Source organism: Pseudopipra pipra, chromosome 17, assembly GCF_036250125.1.
Source record: "Pseudopipra pipra isolate bDixPip1 chromosome 17, bDixPip1.hap1, whole genome shotgun sequence".
NCBI classification, from domain to species: Eukaryota; Metazoa; Chordata; class Aves; order Passeriformes; family Pipridae; genus Pseudopipra; species Pseudopipra pipra.
The window spans coordinates 9839087-9861211 of record NC_087565.1 but is presented as its reverse complement, the minus strand read 5'-3'; the positions used below and the strand labels follow the sequence as shown (position 1 = coordinate 9861211).

The 22125-nt window shown below is 43.1% G+C and overlaps 1 protein-coding gene across 3 annotated transcripts in view; it reads right to left on the bottom strand.

The window, feature by feature from the left end:
* Window positions 1–22125, bottom strand: part of ATP9A (ATPase phospholipid transporting 9A (putative)) — a 63775-nt gene that overhangs the window by 13116 nt on the left and 28534 nt on the right. For all 3 annotated transcript variants that reach the window (XM_064674193.1, XM_064674191.1, XM_064674194.1), the window contains exons 9-21: window positions 21482–21557; window positions 19326–19402; window positions 18590–18750; window positions 17698–17840; window positions 16830–16942; window positions 15202–15414; window positions 9563–9724; window positions 5344–5436; window positions 4325–4408; window positions 3190–3360; window positions 1219–1317; window positions 854–943; window positions 617–761 (exon numbers count right to left, since the gene is read on the bottom strand). In XM_064674193.1, coding sequence (XP_064530263.1) covers window positions 617–761; window positions 854–943; window positions 1219–1317; window positions 3190–3360; window positions 4325–4408; window positions 5344–5436; window positions 9563–9724; window positions 15202–15414; window positions 16830–16942; window positions 17698–17840; window positions 18590–18750; window positions 19326–19402; window positions 21482–21557 — 1627 coding nt within the window. The remainder of the gene's footprint in view (window positions 1–616; window positions 762–853; window positions 944–1218; window positions 1318–3189; window positions 3361–4324; window positions 4409–5343; window positions 5437–9562; window positions 9725–15201; window positions 15415–16829; window positions 16943–17697; window positions 17841–18589; window positions 18751–19325; window positions 19403–21481; window positions 21558–22125) is intronic.

The following is a 22125-nucleotide window of genomic DNA, read 5'->3' as shown; positions in this document are numbered from 1 at the left end:
ATATGAGATGACATGGGACTGTTCACTCAAAAGAATCACAGAATATGCTGAGTCGGAAGGGATCCACAATGATCATCGAGTCCAGTCCCTTCATGATCCCTCAGCCCTGCACAGGACCATCCCCAAGAGTCACACCATGTGCCTGAGAGGATCATCCAAATGCTCCTTGAGCTCTGGCAGCCTTGGGGCTGTGCCCACTGCCCTGGGGAGCCTGTTCAGTGCCCAACCAGCCTCTGGGGGAAGATCCTCTTTCTAATATCCACCCTAAATCTCCCCTGACAACTCCATGCCATTCCCTGGGGTCCTGTCCCTGGTCCCCACAGAGCAGAGATCAGTGCCTGCCCCTTCTCTTCCCCTCCCAAGGAAGTTAGAACTGCAATGAGGTCTCCCCTCAGTCTCCTCTTCTCCAGCTGAACACACCAAGTGCCCTCAGCTGCTCCTCATAAGGCCCCAAGGCCCTTCCCATCTTCATTGTGCTCCTCTGGACTCTCTCTAATGGCTTCATATCTTCCTTATATTGCAGCGCCCGAAACTGCCACAATATTCAAGGTGAGGCCGCACCAAGAGATAGCAGACACCATCCTACATGGCCAGTGCTCCCAAACCAGTCCCTTACCTACTGCACAGGTGAGTTTTCCAGTCCTCTCCTGGAGCAGCCGCACGATCTGGGCCTTCTGTGTCGGGGCGCAGCGGCAGCACACGACGGCAGGGCACTGGCAGGCCAGCTCCATGAACTCGTACTCATAGTACTTCAGACACACCTAATTTAGAGACCAGAGGCGTCACTGATGGCTGTGCAGGAAGGTTTCCTCCAGCCACAGAGCTCTGGGGCTGTTCCTGGTTCGGAGCCTACCTCCAGGGAGTCCCCCGAGATCACGAGGGCGCAGTCGTGTTTCCTGCGGAAGGCGTTCAGCTCCAGGTGGGCTTCCCCACGGTTGGTCACCTGGGGAAAAGGATGGGAACTGGGGAAGGTTTGCCTCATTGGGGTGAAAAAAACCCAAAAAGTCTCGGAGGGAGCAAAAGTAACACGGACAGGACAGGCAGCACACCGAGGGAGTCAGAGCACACCGTCAGAGAAACAAAAACTCAGGGGATAGAAAGCCAGGTCAAAAGAATAAAAACATCCTGCTGGAAAACAGTTGTGATCTCAGGATTCCTCCTGTCCCGAATTCGGGCCCCAAACAAGTCTTGTGAGAGGGGTACATGGGTGTTACTCACTAGTCTGAATATATGGATGTCCTGTGTCCGTGTCACCAAATGTGCGTTCTTGGCTGTACACGTGGCTGTCTCTAACTTATCCCCTGTCAGCATCCACACCTAAAACCCAAATATTTAATGCATTAGATACAAACTGAACAACCATGTCTGCAGGACATCTACAAGTACCACTTGCCAGTTCAGGCATATGAAAGGACTGTTAAAATACACATACAAATTATTCTCCTAAAAAAACCTCTATCTTAAAACACACAAGAAAATTCTCACACATGAAAGAAAGCAAAGCTTTTAAAGAGGCTGAACCGCAAAGGAAGTTACAAACTACGTATAACATTTTTCCCACCTGCAATATTTCAAGATTCTGCTGATAAACCCACAAAATACAAGCTAAAAAAATGTGTATGTGTGTGTGTTAACGTGTCCCTCCCCAGCCATTTCTCGAGCGGGCCCTGCTGCAGAAAGACCTCTCCTGGCCCTGCCTGAAATATGGATGATGCAACTGGGATTAGCTCACTGCTGATGTGTATGGCTGGAACACACTAAGTTACTTGAGGTTTGGGATTTTTTTAGTTTTGGTTTGGTTTTTTTTTTAAATATACACTGCTCCTTTTATTTTGTGCTGGTCAAGGGGGGGGGAATTAAAATGCAATGTCAGCAGCAATACCATGTTATAATCTGGCTGGGAATTCCTTCAACAGTGTAAATGTATCAGTTTGTTTTGGTTTTTTTCAACTAGTTTTTAACCTTTCAAGACACTGCTCAATAATATTTAATGAGAAAAAAAACTTCAAGAAAAAAAAACCAAAATAAAAACCACACAAAGACTTGCTTATTATAATTTGAGGTTGGAAAGAGATCTGATCTTAACAAGATGGTCCCTGTCATGAATTGCAAGACCCCCCTCACTCTTGATTTATTTCTCGCGTGCAAGGCCCTGATGAACATTCCAGTGCAAGGAGTGCTCAGCAGTGCTGTGCTCACGGTGTGATGACACATGTTCCACACCCCAACAGCCAACAGTGAGGAAAGGAAAACACTTGGAATGATGGTCCAGGACTACACTGTGGAGGGATAAACCCACAGTGTCACTAAGGAACTCTGTCCAATTCCTCTGGTCTCACTCCTCTGCTGAAGTCCCTGCTGTTTACAGGGATGGCTCCAAACAGAAAACACTTTTGTAAGTCTGTTCCAAGCCTTGAATTCCAAGCCTTGAATTCCACTTCCTACCTAAATCCCAAACACACAGCCCTGCTTTCGATTCACAGCATGGCTTGAGATTTTTTGCTCACTTTGCTACTTAAAGCAGAGAAACCCAAATCAGAACCTACTTTTCTTGCCCAAATCTGAATGTTTAATCCTTTTTTTTTCCTCTCTTGTAGTCTGGGATCTGACTGATAAGTTTTCAGAGAGAGAAACTAGATAGGCAGCACAGCAGCTCCCTCACCATTGAGCATAGCTCAGGCTCCAGGTGTCTGAGATGCCAGAGCTCAGAAAGCTGGGGAAAAAAAATCCAATCCTTGATTCTCTTGGCTCAGACTCCCCTCTAGTGGCTACTGAAAATGTGGATATTCACAGCTCCAACCCCAGCACCACAGACCAAACACATCCAAACCTGTCTTTTTTCATGCAACTACTTGAAAGAAGGAATTGCCCAAAAGTCTCCTGTAGTTCCCCACCCTCCTGCCTTCACATTCCCTGTCTGGGCAGGAGGACCCAGAGCGTGTTAGGGGAAGAAAAGCACAAGAGGTGGCACGCTTTCATGTGTTCAGGCAACATTTACTACTTCCAGCATGTTCTGTTCCCAAAGCGATGTTTAAAACATATCACCCAGCCCCATCACAAAGGGCATCTGGTGAAGTGTTCACCTTGACAGGGCCCCCAGACTCCCTTTATTTACCGTCTGTAGGACAGTGCCATGTCCTCCAGAGGGTCTAAGCATTCCTGCTAGCAGGAAAACTGGGTTAGGCAGACCTTAATGCCAGCATTTCTCAGCGTCTCCAGCGTGGGTCTGACATCGGCCTGCAGCTGATCTTCCACCCCGGTGAGACACAGCAGCTCCATCTCCATCTCCAGGCTCTCGATGACCGTGGCCACCTTCAGGGATCGGTCGTGCACGCTCAGCTTCGCCTGGATGTACCGGGCCTGAGGGCAGAGCAGGCACAGCCACAGTCAGCCTCTGCTTTTGTGGCAAACTGGGCTAACCAGCATGAGGGTCAACCACTGAACCTCCCTCTGATAACAGGCATTCAACCTGGTCTAGGGAGAGGTGTCCCTGCCCACGCCAGGGTGTTGGAATGAGATGGTCTTTAAGGTCCCTTCCAACCCAGGCCACTCCATGATGCAGAGATGCCACCTGTGAGGGCTGGTGAACATGAGGTGTGTGTTACAGCATAAGGTGGGAAATACTTCAGGGCGTTGTTACCATTTTGTCCCAGTGTTCCTTCAGGTGCACAGCATGGCCTTGAGCACACAAAGGCACAGCAGCTGCTGGAGTGGCACCTGCAGAAATCCTGGAAGCAACTCCCTCACACCACAGGTCTAACCAAGGTTCTGCAACTAACACATCTACAAATGATGGCAACTGAGAATCCTAAGCATTTCCACTATCACATCTCTGCATTTAAATAAACAGTTCTCCTTTACATTCTCCTGCCTGGAGTAAGCAAGTCAAGTGCTGTGTGTAGAGACCCATCTAGCAAACCCATGCATGAAGCCTGTGTTTCCATGAAGCCTGAATGGGTTATATTCAGGCTGTTAGTAGTTCCCCTGGATATCAGAATACAAAAATGGAAATTAAAAGCCAACACATTTCCCAATACAAACACTACTTGTCTAACAAATTATTAACGATTGCAGAATTTATAACCACAAGAGATTAGAAGGCAGGATTCAGGAACTGCTTTGGAGGGTCCTGGCTGGGATCCAAGTTTTATACATATCACTTAAAAAGCAACTTTGATTAAAAGAACATCAAGACATTGATGAATGACAATTCTAGCAGAAGCAGGAGGGAGATGAGAGGCAGCATTATCACGAGAGCTCTGTGAGAATCACTTCAGTGATTGTTTAAAAACACAGGGGGAAAAAAAAACAAATAAAAACTTACTTCAAAGTCCTGATACTGCTCTTCTGTCAGAGACTTCTTGGCTACAACAAGAACCCTCAGGCCTTCCCGAGCCATGTTACCACACTGGAAAGAAGGATCACATTGTAAACCAGAAACTCCACCTCCAGTAAGATGATTTATGCACAGCAATGTGGAGATGCCAATGTAAGATAGCAGGTTAAGAAAATAACCATCCCATTTGAGCAACTCGAGTGAGTCTATAATGTCTGATAAAGTGCATGATAAACATGAGAAAAAAAAAGGAGATCTGCAATGGTTTGTAACCTATGCCAGTGATCAGAAAGAAAAATGTCCTCTCTGCTATACCAGGGTGGCAAAAACAATCCCATTGATTTAATTGTCTCTGTCTCTTAAGTAAAAGGACAAAAGCCTGTGATTTGCAGACTTCACATCTTTGGCCATCAACTCTTTTAAAATAATTATTATTTCTGTGAACACCAGAAAATCAGCAATTGAAGCTACCGTTAGGATGCTCCATCCCTGGAAGTGCTCAAGGCCAGGTTGGATGGGGTTTGGAGCAACCTGGTCTAGTGGAAGGTGTCCCTGCCCATGGCAGGGGGTTGGAATGACATGGGCTTTAAGGTCTCTTCCAACCCAAACTATTCTGTGATTCTATGAACTTTGTGCTACCATTACTACTAACCCGACAAACATGTCCCAGTACCAAGATCCCAAATGTAGTTTTGAAATTAGACCTTTCAGTCTAAAATAGATCCAAACACAGAATCAAGTCCAAGATAAATTCAGTGAGTGTCAATCAGTTTTTGAGCTAAACCCATTTTATTTACAGGACTTATTCTGCACTAAATATGCTGAACTTGCCACTTGACTTCCTTGTTATTACATATATAATTGGCTGAAGGTTAATCCAATGAATTGCCAAGATCAGTGACCTTCTGGCTTACAGATATTTTAGCAGGCTTTGTCAGGTGTTTTTCTGGAAGGAGAAAAACCCCCTCATGAGTAACCCCCCAAGCACAGGAGGGACAGCACTGTACCTCCTCTTCCAGCCAGTCGTTGTACTGCACAATTCCAGCCATCACCACATCTGCCCCCTTCATATAGAAGGTGATCTCTCCTGTAGATTCATCCTGCAGATAAGAAACAGAACAGTCTAAGTTGGGCCAGTACTGGCAGATTTGGAGGGGCCTCAGCAAGTTAATGATGAGTTCTCAGCACAACAGTCACAGAAATGTCTGTGCTGGGTCAGGCTGGAGGTCCACCTGGCTCAGCATCTTGTCTGGGGCTAAAAGGAGATGTTTATTCAATTCCAACTCAGTTACTTGCAGCAGGAATTAACGTTTAGACAAGGAGGATCAGCTTTTTAATCAGCCACATGGCATCTCCACACAGACACCTCTCAATCCTGACTGTGTGTGCCCTCAGAATAACCTCTAGCCCTCACCTTGAAAATGTATTTCATGCTCACCTGAAACAATAAAACAGATGCATGAAGCTTAACAGAGCAAAAATCACTCTAATTTACCCCCTCTGTTACATTACATGGTATAAGCAAAATTAAAGCTTCTGCTTGCCACAGAAAGGTCAGGTTGCTGCCTGCCTTATCTGATACAAGCAATTTATAGGCTGCAAGCAATGCATATTTACATTACCACAAATTAAAAAATCCCTTCTAACCAGGCAGATACCTAAGGAGGCCACAGGCATTAGTATTACAAGCTAATGGAAACGCTGGCAATTTCCTCAAAGGAGACAAAACAATGAGTAAGGAACAAACTGCTCTGTAAACCAAGATAGCCACCAGGGATAGGAAGAAAACAAAGTGAACACGCAAAACCAAAAAGCCCAGAAAGGTCTGCAATAGACAGCTGTGAATGAAGGGGGCAAAGTACTTCAGAAAAAAAGAAATGAAAGGAAAGAATAGCAGACACTTCAATCTCTCACTAATAGATGGATCAGTTTGTTCCATCATTACAGAAACTAGTGGTGGAGGTGCTCATATACAAATAGTTTGAGTCAGCAAATAAAAGCCTCATGTCCTGTGGCAAAATAGAGTTTATATCCACAGGGAAAAAATAAAAGCAGCACCCGATGTGGAAACTAAACCTGCAAAGAAAGGAAGTATCTTTGCTGGGCAAATTAAGAAGTAGCCAAGGATAATGAAACTTCTTTACTGACCACTTTTGCCAAGCTCACAGAGATAGTCACAAGGAAGATTCTTATAATTAATCCTAATCATGGTTTTCAAGGTCCTGAAACATCCAGCCTTCATATACCGACAGACACACATCCCACATCCCCAGAGGAAAAGGTGTCACTCTACCAAAACAAGTAGAATCTGCTTAAATAAAACACAACGTTTTTGGCAGTAGCCAAAGGTAAAGGTTTATCTATGAAATTATTTGATTAAAGACTGTCTAACAACATCTCTGTAGGAAACTGAATAAAGACTCCACTTCCCGTGCTGCAGAACTGGCTTAGGATAGTTTAGATTTTTTGTCCAATATAAATACTGTATCAGCTATCTCCTTGCATTAGTCATTTCCTCTCCCTGAGTTCAGTAGGAGGTTAGTGCGTTCTCATATTATGGCAAGATCACACTATAAATCTACTCAGAGTTTTGCCAGTTATATTGTTTTGGAGAAGCATCTTTTTCCACCGTGGTCTGACTCTGGCCACAGTTCAAAGGCTTCTTTCAATTCCAGATATGACAATAGCACTATCTTTGCTGTACAACAAAGATCATTCCACAGGGGTAAGGGGAAAAAAATGCAAAGAAAAAGAAGAATGGAAAATATTGTGGTCAAACAAACAGGTCTTCTTCAAAGAGGAAGATAAGTCAGTGCACAGAATGGTGAAGAAGCTGCTTGAGTTAAACAGGACTTCTTAGAACTGAAATAATCAGGTACAGAAATGACAGTTGATCACAAGGAAACAAGCAGATATTGAAAAAATACCCCAAGCCAGGCAACATCTGCTACTTGCTTTCAATATTAACTATTACTCTATTTCCTAAAAGTTATATGTTGAAGGGGATCTTTTCATAGGAGCCAGAGCAGACGGGATGCACGGGGGAGACGGGTGCCTGCCAGGGACTGCAGGAACAGCACTGCTGGGCTGGGCACAGGAATCACTTGCTGAAACTCCATCCCCAGGTTGTACAGGAAGCCTGGCAATGTGATCACAGGGGCTCCCAACAGCCAAAAACCTGCAGCTTATAAGAATGGGCAATACCTGCATAGCTGAGCAGAAAACTTTACCATTTGGATTCTACTCACTACAATGGTGAGTGCAGCTTCATTTCCCTTCCTGCCTCATCACTCTGTGTTTTTTCTTCTGGATACTTCAGCTACTTTCCTTCCCCTTATTTTTGTTTTTTAAACAAGTAGCAGAGTTTTAGAAGATACACTGAAGAGGTAAACACTTTGAAAGCTGTGGATCAAAACCAAATGAGCACCTAAACATGCACACATATCAGTTTAAACAAAGTAAATTTTACTTGATAACTACTTATAAATTAGTTTTTTTTAAATGAAAGTGAAAACCCTGATTGAAAATCTTATTTTGGAATATACAGGAACATGGCAAAGTAATACCCAGGCAGCCAATATCTGCTATTCAACCCTAACTCTGCACAGGGTAGAGAGGGAGCTGATTTTAGTGGCTTAGAGCAGCTGAACAGCTACAAAATAAAAACACTCAATTAACAAGCACAACAGAGAGAGACCAATGCTTCTTTAAAAGTATTTACAGTCAGGATCTGGGCCTGATGTTGCTCCCACTGATCACAAGTGGAAGTTTTGCTGTTTTTGCCAGCAGAAATATCCTAAATACAGAAATACAAACTGGAGAATTTCTTCCTAATGGGGGAGAAGGTGGACAATAGATAATTTAAAAGGAATAAGCTTCAAATCCAAAAGGCAAAAAAAAAAAAGAGGACTGTCTTCCACTTAGATGAGAAAATTTCAGGCAGAGGAAATTTTTACAACCTGCTTCCAGATACTTCAAATAAACACAGTGTAACCCAGTTTTACTGCAAAGGGAATAGGGGAGGGAAAAAATAAAATAAATAAATAAATAAACCCCCCCCCCCCCCCACTATTCTCCCCACCCTAAATAAGAAAGCTGCAGAGCCCACGGAGTGATACCAAAAAATCCAGTCTTACCCTGGATTATAGGTTTCATATTCATGTTTTAGATTCCTGGTACCAATTATCTGTCTGTACTCTCAGTAAAAAAAAATAACAAGGATGTTTTAATTATCTCCAAAAGAAATATTCAGATTGCTTCAACTTGTTTGCTCCACAGGCAAACAGCAGTGCCTTACCACAGTGGGGTTTATCTTACTAACATAGTGCTAGAGAGTCAATATTAAAAACTAGCAATGATAATGGTTACAACTCTTTTTAGGCACACTTTGTCGTTGTTCTTTCTTTTTAAAGTATTTTTTTTCTCTGAGGCTCTGATCTTATACTAGATTTTATCTAAAGCCACAGTCGTGTATGATTTCAGCTGGGCACGTATTCAGTGTGTGCAGTGCCTGCTGCTGATCGAGGTACTTGCACAACTGCTCCCTTTCACCTTAACTCAGCTATTTCCAAGCCCTGCTCGTGACACTGTGTGCTCAGCCTGGCTGTGGGCTCTGTCCAACAGCTCACACTAAAAATCATCTCCACAGCTCCCTGCAGCTCCAAGTGCTTCCTCCAGTGGTGCTGTACTTCCACAGGCTCTCAGAGGACTTTTCATGGCTGGCAGGGATCTGGGGAGCAGATTCACAAAACCACTAACAATATCTTAAAGTTGTTGTGGCATCAGTTGAGAATCCCCTCCCTCCTTCCCACTTGCTGCCTTCTCCATCATTCCTTGTTGTACCCCACAATGCTCTGGAGATGCAGTGTAAGCTGGACCCGTGATCCTGCTTGGCTCCAGGCTGACCCTGAGGGGGGAAGGCACTTGTGACCAGGGTTCATTCACAGCCCCAGTCCATCCCACAACCCTCTCAGCTCTGCCAGCACGACAGTGGCACGGACATAGATGTTTGATGGGTTTCCCTTCATGTTTTGCCCAGTGACAGTGCGGAGCCTCCCTCACCGGAGACATTCCAGAACCATCTGAACACAATCCCATGCCATTTGCTCTGGGATAACCCTGTCTGAGCAGGGAGGTTGGACCAGATGCCCCCCTGTGGTCCCTTCCAGCCAGACCCATCCTGTGATTCTGTGACTGACAGGAGATCCCGCAGGACACGGAGCTCACCCGGACGATGATGCCCATGCGCTTGCTCTCGTAGGTGAAGGGGAAGATCTGGAGGATGGTGAAGTTCAGGATGTGGCCGCCCGGGGTCCTCAGCTGCACGGAGGACTGGTCTCTGCCCACCAGCGTCAAGCCCACGCTTTCGGTCCACTGTACCAGGGCCACCTGAGGGGAGGAGGACACGGTGAGGGCACCCAGAGCCCACCATGAGGGGAAGGGATAGTGGGGGGGGGTGCAGAGAATTCATTAGTCATTAATGGTGCTATCAAATAGATCTGTTGATAAATACAGGTGCTCCTCTATGCCTCTTCCTAGTGGTTTTCCATGATTTAGAGGCTTACTAACAGTATTTTCGTGGTTTGGGCAGCCCAGCTCCTGTCTGGTTCAGCTGCCAGGCTGTCCTAGACCCTCAGCAAGAGGTGATCACCCTTCGACTGCCATGTTCAATTGGACATGAGGAGGAATTTCTTCATGGAAAGGGTGGTCAGGCATTGGAAGGGGCTGCCCAGGGAGGTGCTGGAGTCCCCATCCCTGGAGGTGTACAAGGAATGACTGGACATGGCACTCAGTGCTCTGGGCTGGGTGACAAGGTGGGGATCGGGCACAGGTTGGACTCCATGGTCTGGGAGGTCTTTTCCAACCTAAATGATTTTGGGATTCTGTTCCAAAGGAACAAGGGCAGGCACAGGGACTCTCTGCCCAGCCCTGTGGTACCCAAACCTCCTTGGGCACATTTGGTAAAAACACTTCCTTTTTGAAGTGCTAAAAACACTTCCTTTTCCTAAAAACACTTCCTTTTTGAAAGTGCTATGTCCCAGCTTGCTGTTTATGAAAACAGGAATTCAAACCAATGAATTCACTCTGGATTTAAAATATCAAAGCTAGAAACACTAATGCAGCCCATTAAAAATTCATATTCAAAAAGCAAGCAAACAAAATGAGCTCTGTTATTATCTATCTGTTCAGTACTAACAGTTCATCAACACCTTTCAAGCTCTGTAGTGATCAGCAAGGCAGCTGAAGGCAGGCTCAGACACTTCTTAGCAGAGCCCTTCTCCCTAAACATTAAAAATACTGAAAATCAAAACAAAACAAACAAAAAAACCCTAAATCAACCTCAGATTTTTCAAGGCACACACCAGAAGTCATTTAACTGAACTTAGGTGAGTATCATTTTGATTGCAGCTTCCAGTATTTAAGGACCTACAGCACTGAATTCTTTCCTAGCTTTCACTAGACTGCAGCTGAGTCAGGACAGAAGACCAAAGCCTTTATTTTGCTTCCCTGACAATCCCCCCAGAATCCCCACCTCAGCTGACACATCCATCTAAGACTGAGCTTGCTGAGACTTAACTCTAGAAGCTGTCTGGGCAGTAACAGATGGGAGCAGCAGCTGACACGAGCCCATATATCACTGGCCTCCAGAAAGGATCAAGGGATACTTTCTCCAAACAGACATGAAATACTGGAAGTGTTTTACAATGACATTTTCAAAGGCAGGAGAGCACTGGAGACATGGTTGCTGCTGACTTGAAGATTAATTATACCTTATGCCTTTCAGCTTCTGCCTTTAAGTGACCACAAATGCCTTGGAAAGAAATGAAATTTATTTTGGGAAATCACAAACGTGAGATACAAATAAAAGTGGAACCTGTAAATTCTTATATTGGGTCTAGATCTTGTTAAAAGAATTGACCCAGTTGGGTCTAATTGGAGAATCTTCTGTGAACTCAGATCCCTTTAATTCAAAATTAGGCATAAAAGAAAACTTAGAATAAACTTTTTGTTTCATAAAGTAGTCTTAAATTGTCAGATTAAAATAAAACTCAAAAAGTGGTTGAGTTGGCTTTGCCTTGAAAGACCTTTAAGTCAATTTGAATCAATATTTGGTTTAATATTAGCAAGTTTTTGCAGGCTTACTCAAAGATTACAAATCAAAGGCTCTTTCAAGCTTATCTTTGAAAAAGTCTCTTCAAGCCATCCTCAGTGCATTAAAGTGTGCAGTTAGATAATCCTCCTAACAGTCTCCCAGAGCAGAGATGGAGCTTGGGTTTCTAATACTTTGGTTAATAAATAATTACTGAGAATTGCTCACAACCCAGCCTGACCAGCACTGGCTGTTGATTTGTCCATGTGGGTAACCTGCAAATGCCTGGAGACACAAATCTCTGCTCCCAGTTCTGCACCTCCTTTTTACAGACACCTCCTCCCTCCTTCCCTGCCAGTATCTCATTTAAATCCTACATCAGGAAGCTTTAAACCTCCAGAAAGAAAAGTCTTGTACAGAGGACCAAATGGATGAGCAGTCAGAGATGCTACATCATGTACGGGACACACTTCAAACTAATTGACTGCAGAGCAGCAGGAACTGGGGATGGCCCTGAAATGGTACCTCAGTGGGAGGGGAAGAAGAATAAAAGAAATCCCCTTTTTCCATGCTGCTCCTGAGCAGGCGTGGGTCCTGTCTCACCTCCAGGTGAACCACGGGAGCCAGGGGTTGACTCCATGAACGTGCCACTTCCCAGCCTCTACAGTACTTAATGAATAACTACTGAGAGAGACAGTGATGTCATTTTGAAGTGTTCCCATCAGAGGTACTAAAAGCATTGACATTACTGTCTCCACTCAACAGGGAATACAATGGGCCTGGCCTTTAGGAAGTGCAGTGGCACCAGTGGAAAAAACAATGGCAACAGAAGCACCGACAGCTCTTCTGGCAGAGTCCAGGCACCTGGGACAGGGAGCATGTCCTGGCTCCACGTGAGACAGAGGAGGTTTATTCTGTGTTGTACAAACAGATAACTAGAGGTGCTCTCAAGCCACAGTGAAAAGATGAGAAACATCCAACATGCAAAAATACGTTAACAGCTTAGACTGAGATTTAAAAGAGGCTTGAAGGCCCTCAAACACCTCCACCAAACATGCTCACTGAGGAGGGAAATCAATAAAGTGACCACACGCCTGGATTTTCCAGCTCCATCCAGGCCAAGCCCGACACTGATCTGAGCACTACAAAGCAGAGCAGCTCCAGCAGCTCAGCACACCATCCCCAAACTTTGCTCTTTCCGACAATTAAATTACCCAAGCCACCACTGAAGTGGATATCGACTAATAAATTTCATTCTAAAGAGACAAATTGATCCTTGCGTGCCATGAGTTGCTCTGCAGAGCCCCATTCAGGGCTGCCTGGGCAGGCAGACAGCAGGCAGAGACCAATTGATCCGTGCACCCTTTCATGTCCTGGCAGCTGTGGAGGGTTGTCAGGGTTAAAGACTGTTTGCCCAGGAATCTCAGGCACTCTTATCTCTGATCAGATTATATCTATTTCATTTCCCCTGTTAGTTACTGTATGGCCACAACTGACAACTAGCTCGAAGAGCCCCAAGGCTGTAACTGATATCTGAATAAAGATACTTCAAGACTTCTAAATGGCAGCGTGCACAGGAAACAAATTTAGGAAATCCTGCTTTCTGTTACAGGAAATGAATCCTGTGCCAACTGGTAGAAATTACCCTTGCTGTTAAAGTAAAGAGAATACAAGTTTTTGTACTCATTTCATAAACTGACCTTCCCTGCCATGGCAATATTTTATTGATATAAGATTTCAAAGGCTGGCTTTAACAGGAGTCCAAAGCCATTCCCCCACAGGGAATGTTATTTAACAGCATTGCTCCCTTCTGAAGGACTCCATTTGTGTTGATCCTGCGTTTTGTACCATCTAGTATGACACACAGAGCATGGCTAAACAATATTTGTATATCTAAGACCTACAGACAATATTTCCTCAGTGCAGCAAAGCATATCTGATTTCTTAACCCACTGTAATTCTCTACTTAAGATATCACAAGAAAGGAAAAAAGAATTTAAACAATAATCTTGGAAGGATTAGTTATCATGCTGTAGTAAAACAAACAAACAATATCCCCTGGGCATTTCAGACAAATTGCTGCATAAATATTTTAAAGACAGAACAGTGTAAGGAGAAAAAGGAAAAGAAAAATCACTGACTTCACTATATACCACAGTATATATGTAAACAAACAGAGAATCTGTGCAAAAATAGCCAGTAAATGCTTTAGGGGAAAAAAAAAAAAACCAACTTAAATGCAGATCACAAAAATTACCATCTGGAAATCATTCAGAACTCATTTCAATCCAAAGGCAGTTGCTTTCTGTAAGCTGCTTTTACAGGGGAGAGCAACACATTACAGAGGAAAAAAGCAGGTAAACAAACCTCTGCCCTAGACTGTGTGTGGGAGAGGATGAGAGGACACCCACACCCTGCTCAGGGAGGAGGAAATGCTGGTTGGCACTGTGGGCACATCCATGGAGGAGGGGGAAAGAGCAGAGATGCAGCTTTTGTACAGTGAAGAGAAAAACACACTGTATGAAACGAATTAATTACCTTGCTTTGGAAGAAAAACAGTATAGGGAAGAGTTTGAATGCATATGAAACATGGAAACTAACTCTGTGTGCCAGTCTTTCAGTAATTCATACAATCCCAAAATCCTCACACAGCTGGGCTTCTAACAAATAAATGTATTTCCATGCAAAGCATTTCTCCTCCTCTAACAATGAGGAGAGCCAGCTTCTCTTCTGATGTCAGAGGTGAAAAGCTTATTATCAGAGGCAAAGTTGGTTTATTTGGGGCAATAAATGGAAGAACCCTTCAAATGTAGTCAGAGGGGTGATATGTTCTCATAGCATCAGTGGGATTCTCAGGGGAAGTGTCAAACTTCAGTCTCTTTCCACAGCACAGAGCAAGTGTAGTTATACAAATTAACAGAAACAAAGTGATTAATCTTGGTTGCACCAAAAGATATATCCAAGAAGTGTAAACAATAGCAAAACTGTATTTTATTCCTCCTGTCTTTGTCACAGAAGGAAACAACACTATAATTAAATTTTCCAAATTTTGCAGACTTTTGCAAACACTTAAATTAAAGGTCCTGTATTGAACCTGATCTCTCAAGTGTCCAGTTAAAGTTCCCAGTGAGTGTTTGGAGAGCTGTAAAGTTTTTCCCCCTTGTACTACCCTGCATAGCCCTGGCTGTGCTGGGGGCTGGCAGAGACCTGGCAGGGCACAGCTTTGCTCCAAAACAAACTTGTGCACTTCACTCTTGAGCACTGGGCCTGTCCATCTGCATGGGAGGGGATGTGTCCTGGGTCAGCAGTGCTGCCCGGTGTGATTTACAACTTTTCACTTGGTCTGGAAGTTCAAACACCTCACAAAGCAGGGACAAGCTGAACTCTGTGAGTATTCTAACACCCTCCCACAAGTTTCCTCCCCAGACAAGATAAAACTGCCCATAATTCACCAAACACAGTCAAAGGGACTCATGGTGTTGAAGTGCAAAATACACCCTGGACAAAAGCTGCAGAAACAGGAGCAAAAATTCTGTGATGATGCAACAGATCCCAGTCACCATGTGGATCTGTAGCTTCAGGCAGAAAGACAGAACAGCTGAGAGGGCACTTATGGTGTATCCATGGGTTATCAGAGCAATAAACACATTAAAATATTATCCCCTCCACTAAACTGGAGCGCTGCCTCCAAATAACCGTGTTTTTTTCCCAGCAACAAGCACAGGGATACAAAAGTACCACACTGATACTTTTATCCACCCCAGTGGGTACTGACCTCATCAGGACTGGAGGCCTGGTACACCCTGCAGGAGTCCTCGTAGTGTCTCTCAGCCTCTGCCTGGTCCGTGACCCCGTTGGACTCGTACACGGGGGTGACGTTGTGGCACAGGGCGATGGCCTTCACCGCCTCGTGCACGCGGCTGCTCATCGTCTTACGCACCTTCGTGGCCAAGGTGAGGCCCTTCACGGCAGGGGGGTCCTGGGATTGCTTATAAACAAAGAAAGGAGAATTACTGTGAGGAAAAAAAACAAATTAAATGAAATCTTTACTTCAGTGAAGACCATATACGAGGCAGCTGTGCAGACTGTCCTCAGAAATGAGGCACAGTCTTAACTCAGGCCATCACTGGAAACACCCCAGGCCAATCCAGCTCCTTTATCATTGCTACTGGTACAGTAAAATGCCCCCAAAGTTTTACCTAAGTTTTTGGAACAGTATACCAGGAAAACAAACCTTCTGTTGCAGAGCCACCAGACATCACATGGTGATTGAGCAAAGGCAGAAGACTCAGTGAAACCACTTTTTGTTCCACAAAAGACTGGTGTGGCTTGGAAAATTTACACTCACTTGGGTTTCAACGTGCAAGAGAATATAATTGGTGAAAACAGAAAACAGATGACTCGTATGGAGCTAGAAAATCTTAATTACATTAATTTAATTTTTAATACTATTTTTAGTATCAGAATGGGAGTCTTCAGATAATTGCACAATTACTAAATTATCCTGGTTGAAGAAGGGACACACAGTGATCCAGTTTCCTGCTCTGTTAACCTTTAGTGTCAAGAGGACAAAAGTTTCACTTCCAGGTCAAAGGCCACAACGTGGTAAAAATAAGAGCAAAGAATAAGAACTACAGTTCAAAATGAATCATTGCCAGCAAATGCTCCTCATTATAAGGAATCTCACTTGGTAATTATACAAGTTTTATGAGACATATTCTTTACCAGGGTAATTCCACGTGTTATTTTCCACACTAGTGATTAGGATACAAGATCTTCAAATTTAATATTGCTGCTCATCAGCACTGCTGCCAAAATCAAACAGCAAGCCCTCAGCTGAAGTGCATTCAGTCACTAGTCACACACTGGAATAATCAGTCACCCAAACGTTCTTGACAAATATTGAATACTTTGGCAAATAATTAACTAGTAGTCGAGTTTTCTCTATAGACTGAGTAGAGCATTGAGGACAAACAGAACTGAAGTTTGGGGGTTTGGGGGTTTTTTGCTGGATTTCTTTTTTTTTTTTTTTAGTGCAGTTCAGTCATTTAAGGGTCTCAACACCTAGAGAAGAACGAGATGCTAAGAACAAGGAAGGAAAGAGAGAGAGATGCCTAGATATCTAAATAAATGTCTGTTATTTTACACTCAGACTTCAGTAACAAGCACATAAACCCTCTTACACTTGCATGTGCTGGGGCATTTAAACACTGAGGACATGGAACTACCTACTGATGCAGCAAGCAATCATGATGTTATTTATGCATTGAGCATCCAACGACCTTCAGACTTTTCCAAAACGTAACAGTCATTAACAGATCTCTGCCATTATAATTCATCATTAGCCCAGTGACCTGGTAAACTTTTGTGAATGAAGAGTTAATTGATGCAGTTCAATTCTACCTGGGTGTATATGCTGAATATGTGGCTCTGCACTTCATCCATGGAGTCCAGCCCGTACGCCACCGTCCCCAGGTGGAGTCGCTTGAAGACCATCTCGTTCTGTGTCAGAGTTCCTGCAACAAAAGCAGCACCAGACATGGAGTGGGAACCAACACACCTCTTCTCCAGCACTCCTTCTTGTCCTTGTGCCTCAAATTCAAGATAAACTAGGCCAGAAGCTGAACCAGTCACTGCACCAGACTCTCAGCACAGGCCGGGGCTGGCAAAAAAGACAATATTTGCCTATTTGTCAACCTGAAGGCTGATTCTCCTGGGAAGCAGTGGTGCATAAATAAGAAAGAGATTCACCCCACAGTCAGTGCCAGCAGGAGCTGCAAGCATAATTCTGATCCCATTGGAACAAAAAAAACCTGGAAACAACTTCAATGGGACCAGGATTTTATGTCAGACCAAGCTTTTCATTACAGCTTCCAGAATCAAGCCCAACTTCAAAAGTGTAGAGACAGCAGCAAACAGGCTAATGATATGTTTCTGCCTACCTGTGTAAGCTATCTTTATCTGGCTTTGAAAACTAGCTCTAAAAAGTTGATTTTAATTTTATTTTTACCCTCAGCTTTTGTTTTAATAGCATGCTTTAAGTGTTCTTTGAAGCAGTGTAACATTCCTGTCCTACCTTACCTATAGTGCCTTCAGAACAAAAAAAAAAAAAAAAGCAGAACTTTTTTTCAAAAACTGATTAAATCATAACGTCAAAGTGACAGGAAATGCATATTTCTTCCAGTCCAAAAAAAACTTACATTATACTCTCTGCCTGGCCAAAAATGTAACAAAATCCCAACAACAACATTCCATGACTTTCTACAGATACCTGTTTTGTCTGTAAGCAAATAGGATATCCTGCCCAGTTGCTCAGGAATAGTGCTGGATCGAACCACAGTGCCGGGGATTTTGGAATCTCTGCGGATCACCCAGCTGTAGACAATTTTCCCCATGTCCAGGTTCACACGTAAACTGTGCAGGAGGGAGGGGGAAAAGAATAATAAAAAAAAAGATATCACCAGTTAAACTTCAGAAAAAATCCTTGTGAACTGCCACAGTGCAATGAAAGGACACACAGTCCACCCTGACTTTGAGTTGCTAAAGAGGGTGTTTCAGGAAAAGTACATTCAAAGCGAGTGGTCAGGTGGCAAAGGTAATTACACTGTAATTCAAAGACAGATGATAAAATTACAATGAGAAGAACAGATATGATTTGAGGGGAAGACGGACACAGAGTAAGGACAGTGTGATTGATCCACAGAGAACAGATTAAAAATGGAACTGAAATGAATCCCAGTCCTGCACCCAATGTAATTTACTAATTCACTTCCTAATCCAGTACAATTCAATATTAAAGTTTCATTCCCCTCTAAAAGACAATTGTGTTCCATTACACTACAGGCTGTACAAATAACCCTCCTTTTCCGTTTTTTTGCTCTGTTCTTATCAAAGTAACCAGGTAGTCCAAACACAGAGAAGGGCCCTTAAATGACTAATCCACAGCCCGAGTCAGTGAATGGGTTAATAAGTTTGAACAAAGTCAGCAGAAACAACAAAGCAATTCTTATGTTTGAACAGTAACTTGATTTCTATTTCTAGATTTGCTTAGCTGTAAAATGAGGAGTAGATAAGAGTTTACGTGCTTGTTCATGGTAGAAGCATGGAGGGGGACACAAAGCAAGCAGTATTTTGCTGGGAAGCACTAACAATTGCTGCCTTACCTAATGGGAATGATGTTTGAGAACAGGAGGAGAAATCTTATGATCTGAAGATACCAACGGCCAGCAAAGTGCTGGAGGGCCACCATGACCAGGGAGACCACCACGAGAGCCCCAAACAGGATCTTGGTAAGACAGTTCACTTCCAAATCAAAAAGACCAATCTAAAAAAGTGAGAGAGAGACATTTCAAGCAGACAAATGAAGATGTGAGCTCAATGTAATATTCACAAAGGAAATGAACCGCCATATCCAGAGAGACATTCCCCACTAGTCAGCTTCTCTTTTAAAACACTACAAACACATTTAAATTTATAAGCAATACTCTTGCCAGCTTATTAAATAAGATTTCCATCCTTTAGAAGCCAAGCAGCGCATGAAGAGGTGTGAGAGGACACTCTATAAACATCCCTGCACTGTGTCTTAGCTTTGCTATAATAGAATAATGCAGAAAAATGAGCTTTTCTATTCTGACTGAGACTGTCTCATTATAAACATATAAAACAATGGTTTAGCCAACCTTAAAAAAGTGAGAAGACACACGTAAAATAGGATCAAAAAAATAAGGCGAAATAGGTTCTGTTATGGCAACTATCTTGAATCACAGGCTGGGAAACATCAATTATTCCCAGGAGGTTGTCCTTATAGTGTGTACATATAGCATTTGGAAGGATTTGCCTTAAAAAAAATGATCAATTTCTGACCCTTTTATTTATTATAAGACTGTTTCTTCACCATACCTTACTTCTTGGGTTTGAAGTATTCATCACACTGCGCAGCTCCCTTCCAGTGTAGAGGACAACTCCCACCACAGTACCTAAACAAACAAATGCCTTCTCTATAAAAACACTTGTTGGATGTCAGGTGGAAAGGATTTTTAGCAGGTTAATTTCAGTAGCAACCAGAAATTTAAAAAGCTGGTATCAATATGACACTTAGGAAAACACGAACTGGAACAGAAAACACCCTCCAAGTCAGTAAGACTTCAACCACACTGCATCAACTCATGTACATGGAAAGAGCAGTCAGCTTTGCTCTCTCTCAGCCTTCCCTGACCCCCTTTTGCTGTCAGTTGTCTCTCCATACTATAAATAAAAGTTGGTGGGGATGGAGGACCTCTTGGATTTCCTCCCACCACTTGGAATCCCACTTTGGTGTTGCCTTACACCAGGTCCTTCACTGTGTGTCAAAATTCAATCAGTGCTCTGGGCTAAGGTTATTTATTGGTAGAAGTTGATACAATCAGAGTAAACCCAATGAATTACAACAGCTTTCAAAGACAGAATTACCTTATTTTAAAATCTAAATTTACTTTAAGTTGTCTAATTACTGCTCCTACCATAAAGTGAATCATACCAACTCCTACCTTACTGTAACAGATGGAGCTGCTGGGAGGCCATCAGTGTATTTTAATGCTCTGTCCTACAGTTGCTAAAGAGCTGAGAGCAACAAAGTTCTCTATCTTCTTCTTGCAGAAACATAATACAGTTTAGTACCATAAATTACTGGGTTTCTCCAGGTTTTCTTCTTAAGACTTTGCAAAAAGCCATAAAGAAAAAGCTGTGTACCATCAAGAGTTTAAAAGCTGCTATTGTCAAGGTCTAATCTTTTTTTACCATAAAATTTTACTCCGTAAAAAATGGAGAAAAGCAACTCAAATACACCACTACTGCAAACACATTTCTACTTCATACTCTACTATTCCCCTGCTCTCATTAATAATCAAAGTTTTAATAGGCTGTGAATGAATTATTTTTAAATAAGAGCGATTCAAAAGAGGTGGTTTCTAAATATATGCTGAGAAACATTCCTTTAAAAAAATACCTCCAAAAACAACAACAAATCCCTGGAGCCAGATGGCAGGTGGTGGTAAGATCATCAGAATTCAAATCAGCAGATGGCACAGCTACTCCAAATCCACCTCAAACAGTCAGAGTCAGACCCATCCCTACTACAGCAGATGGAGAAGCCACATAGCTCTGCTCAGTCTTTCAAGCAAGGGCTGCCCCAGTGAGATGGCACCACAACTCGGCAGCTTTCACTCATAGAAGAAGAAAAATAATACCCACATTTTTTTCCCAACAGAAATAACCTACAACGTGCTATTTATTATTGCCACAGGAGAAACAAAACTGAGTATTGTGTTGATAAGTGAGTCAAAACGAGAGGAAACACCTGCCAGGACTAGAAAAAGCTTGAAGGCACACTGATACGGGTTAAAAAGAGTTTCTGGTTGGTTTATGGCCACTTAAAACAGACTCAACTGCATAAACCCTTTGAAATTATATTTGCAAATTCACTGTCAAGTCTCTCCATTTGACAACTTCAATTCCAAAACTGGACCTCAGGATTCCACTCTCCTTCAGCTACGGCCCCGCAAGCTTCACAAACACAGTGGACAAGAGAGGAACAAGGCTTTTACTTTGACAAGCCTCTACAAGAGGGCATTGATTAATCTCAGGCCTTGGGAGCTTATCGTGGATATAAGTCAAAATCTGTCAAAGACTTTATTTTTTTCCTTTTTAAAAGTATATAGGACGAACTCAATGGAAGCACTTACCTGGAAATCTTTCATCTTAGCTTCTGTTACCAGAATCTATTTGACACCATTTCTGTTACAGATTAGGATGTCAATGTGGAGAGCAATTAAGTGCTATTCTGGCCCTACATGCTAAAGAAGTGCCCCAAAGGCCACTCCAATTCTTTCTCATCTAGGAATGTCCAAGAGGCAATTAGATGTCAGCTCAGGTCCCCAGAGGTGTTAGGACAAGTGGGAAACCTCATTCCAACTGCTAATTTCTCCAACTGACAGAGATTATTATTCCATTACAAAAATACCTTTAAAAATTGTTAACATATTGCCTCCAAAACAATTTCACACGTGTCTCCATCTTACCTGATGCAATCACTGTGCTGGCCCACAGGGTGTTTTCTATGCTCAAACTTTCATTTACTGGAGGGTCACTGTCCTCCTGCAATGGGATGAAAAGAAACAAAATTGTCAGTAATGTAAAAGAGCAGAGTCACACAGAGGTGTTTGCAGAGGGATGTTGGGAGAGTTGGTAGAGGGATTCTTGACAGGATGGAGGACTTTCATAAACCCTGGTAAATCTCTTGGTTAAAAACATGACCACTTTATTTCAGTGGGGATCTATTAAGACACTTCTGCCTGGTAGAGGTCTCTGGGAATCAAAAATGAGCAAGGGATTTGTCAGCAGTTCTCCAGAGAAATGTCTCCTCCCTGGGCTTATGTGGCATTTCTCCTGTTGCTGTAAGACCTCACTGAGAATCTGTTTGGGCAACAACTTTTAAAAGGCTCTACCTGTCTCCTATTTGTTACAAACCCATTTGCCCTCTGAAAGCTCCCCCAAGGGTATTGGATGAATCTCTCAAAATTGTCATTATCCCACTAAGAAAAAAAAAAAAACAACAAATTGACCTTTTGCCCCAACAATGCACCTTCCCAGCAAGTCAGAAGAGATATGTTTTTAATGGTGACATTTCTCAGTGGCTCAGTGCTGTTGCTCCCTGATATAACTG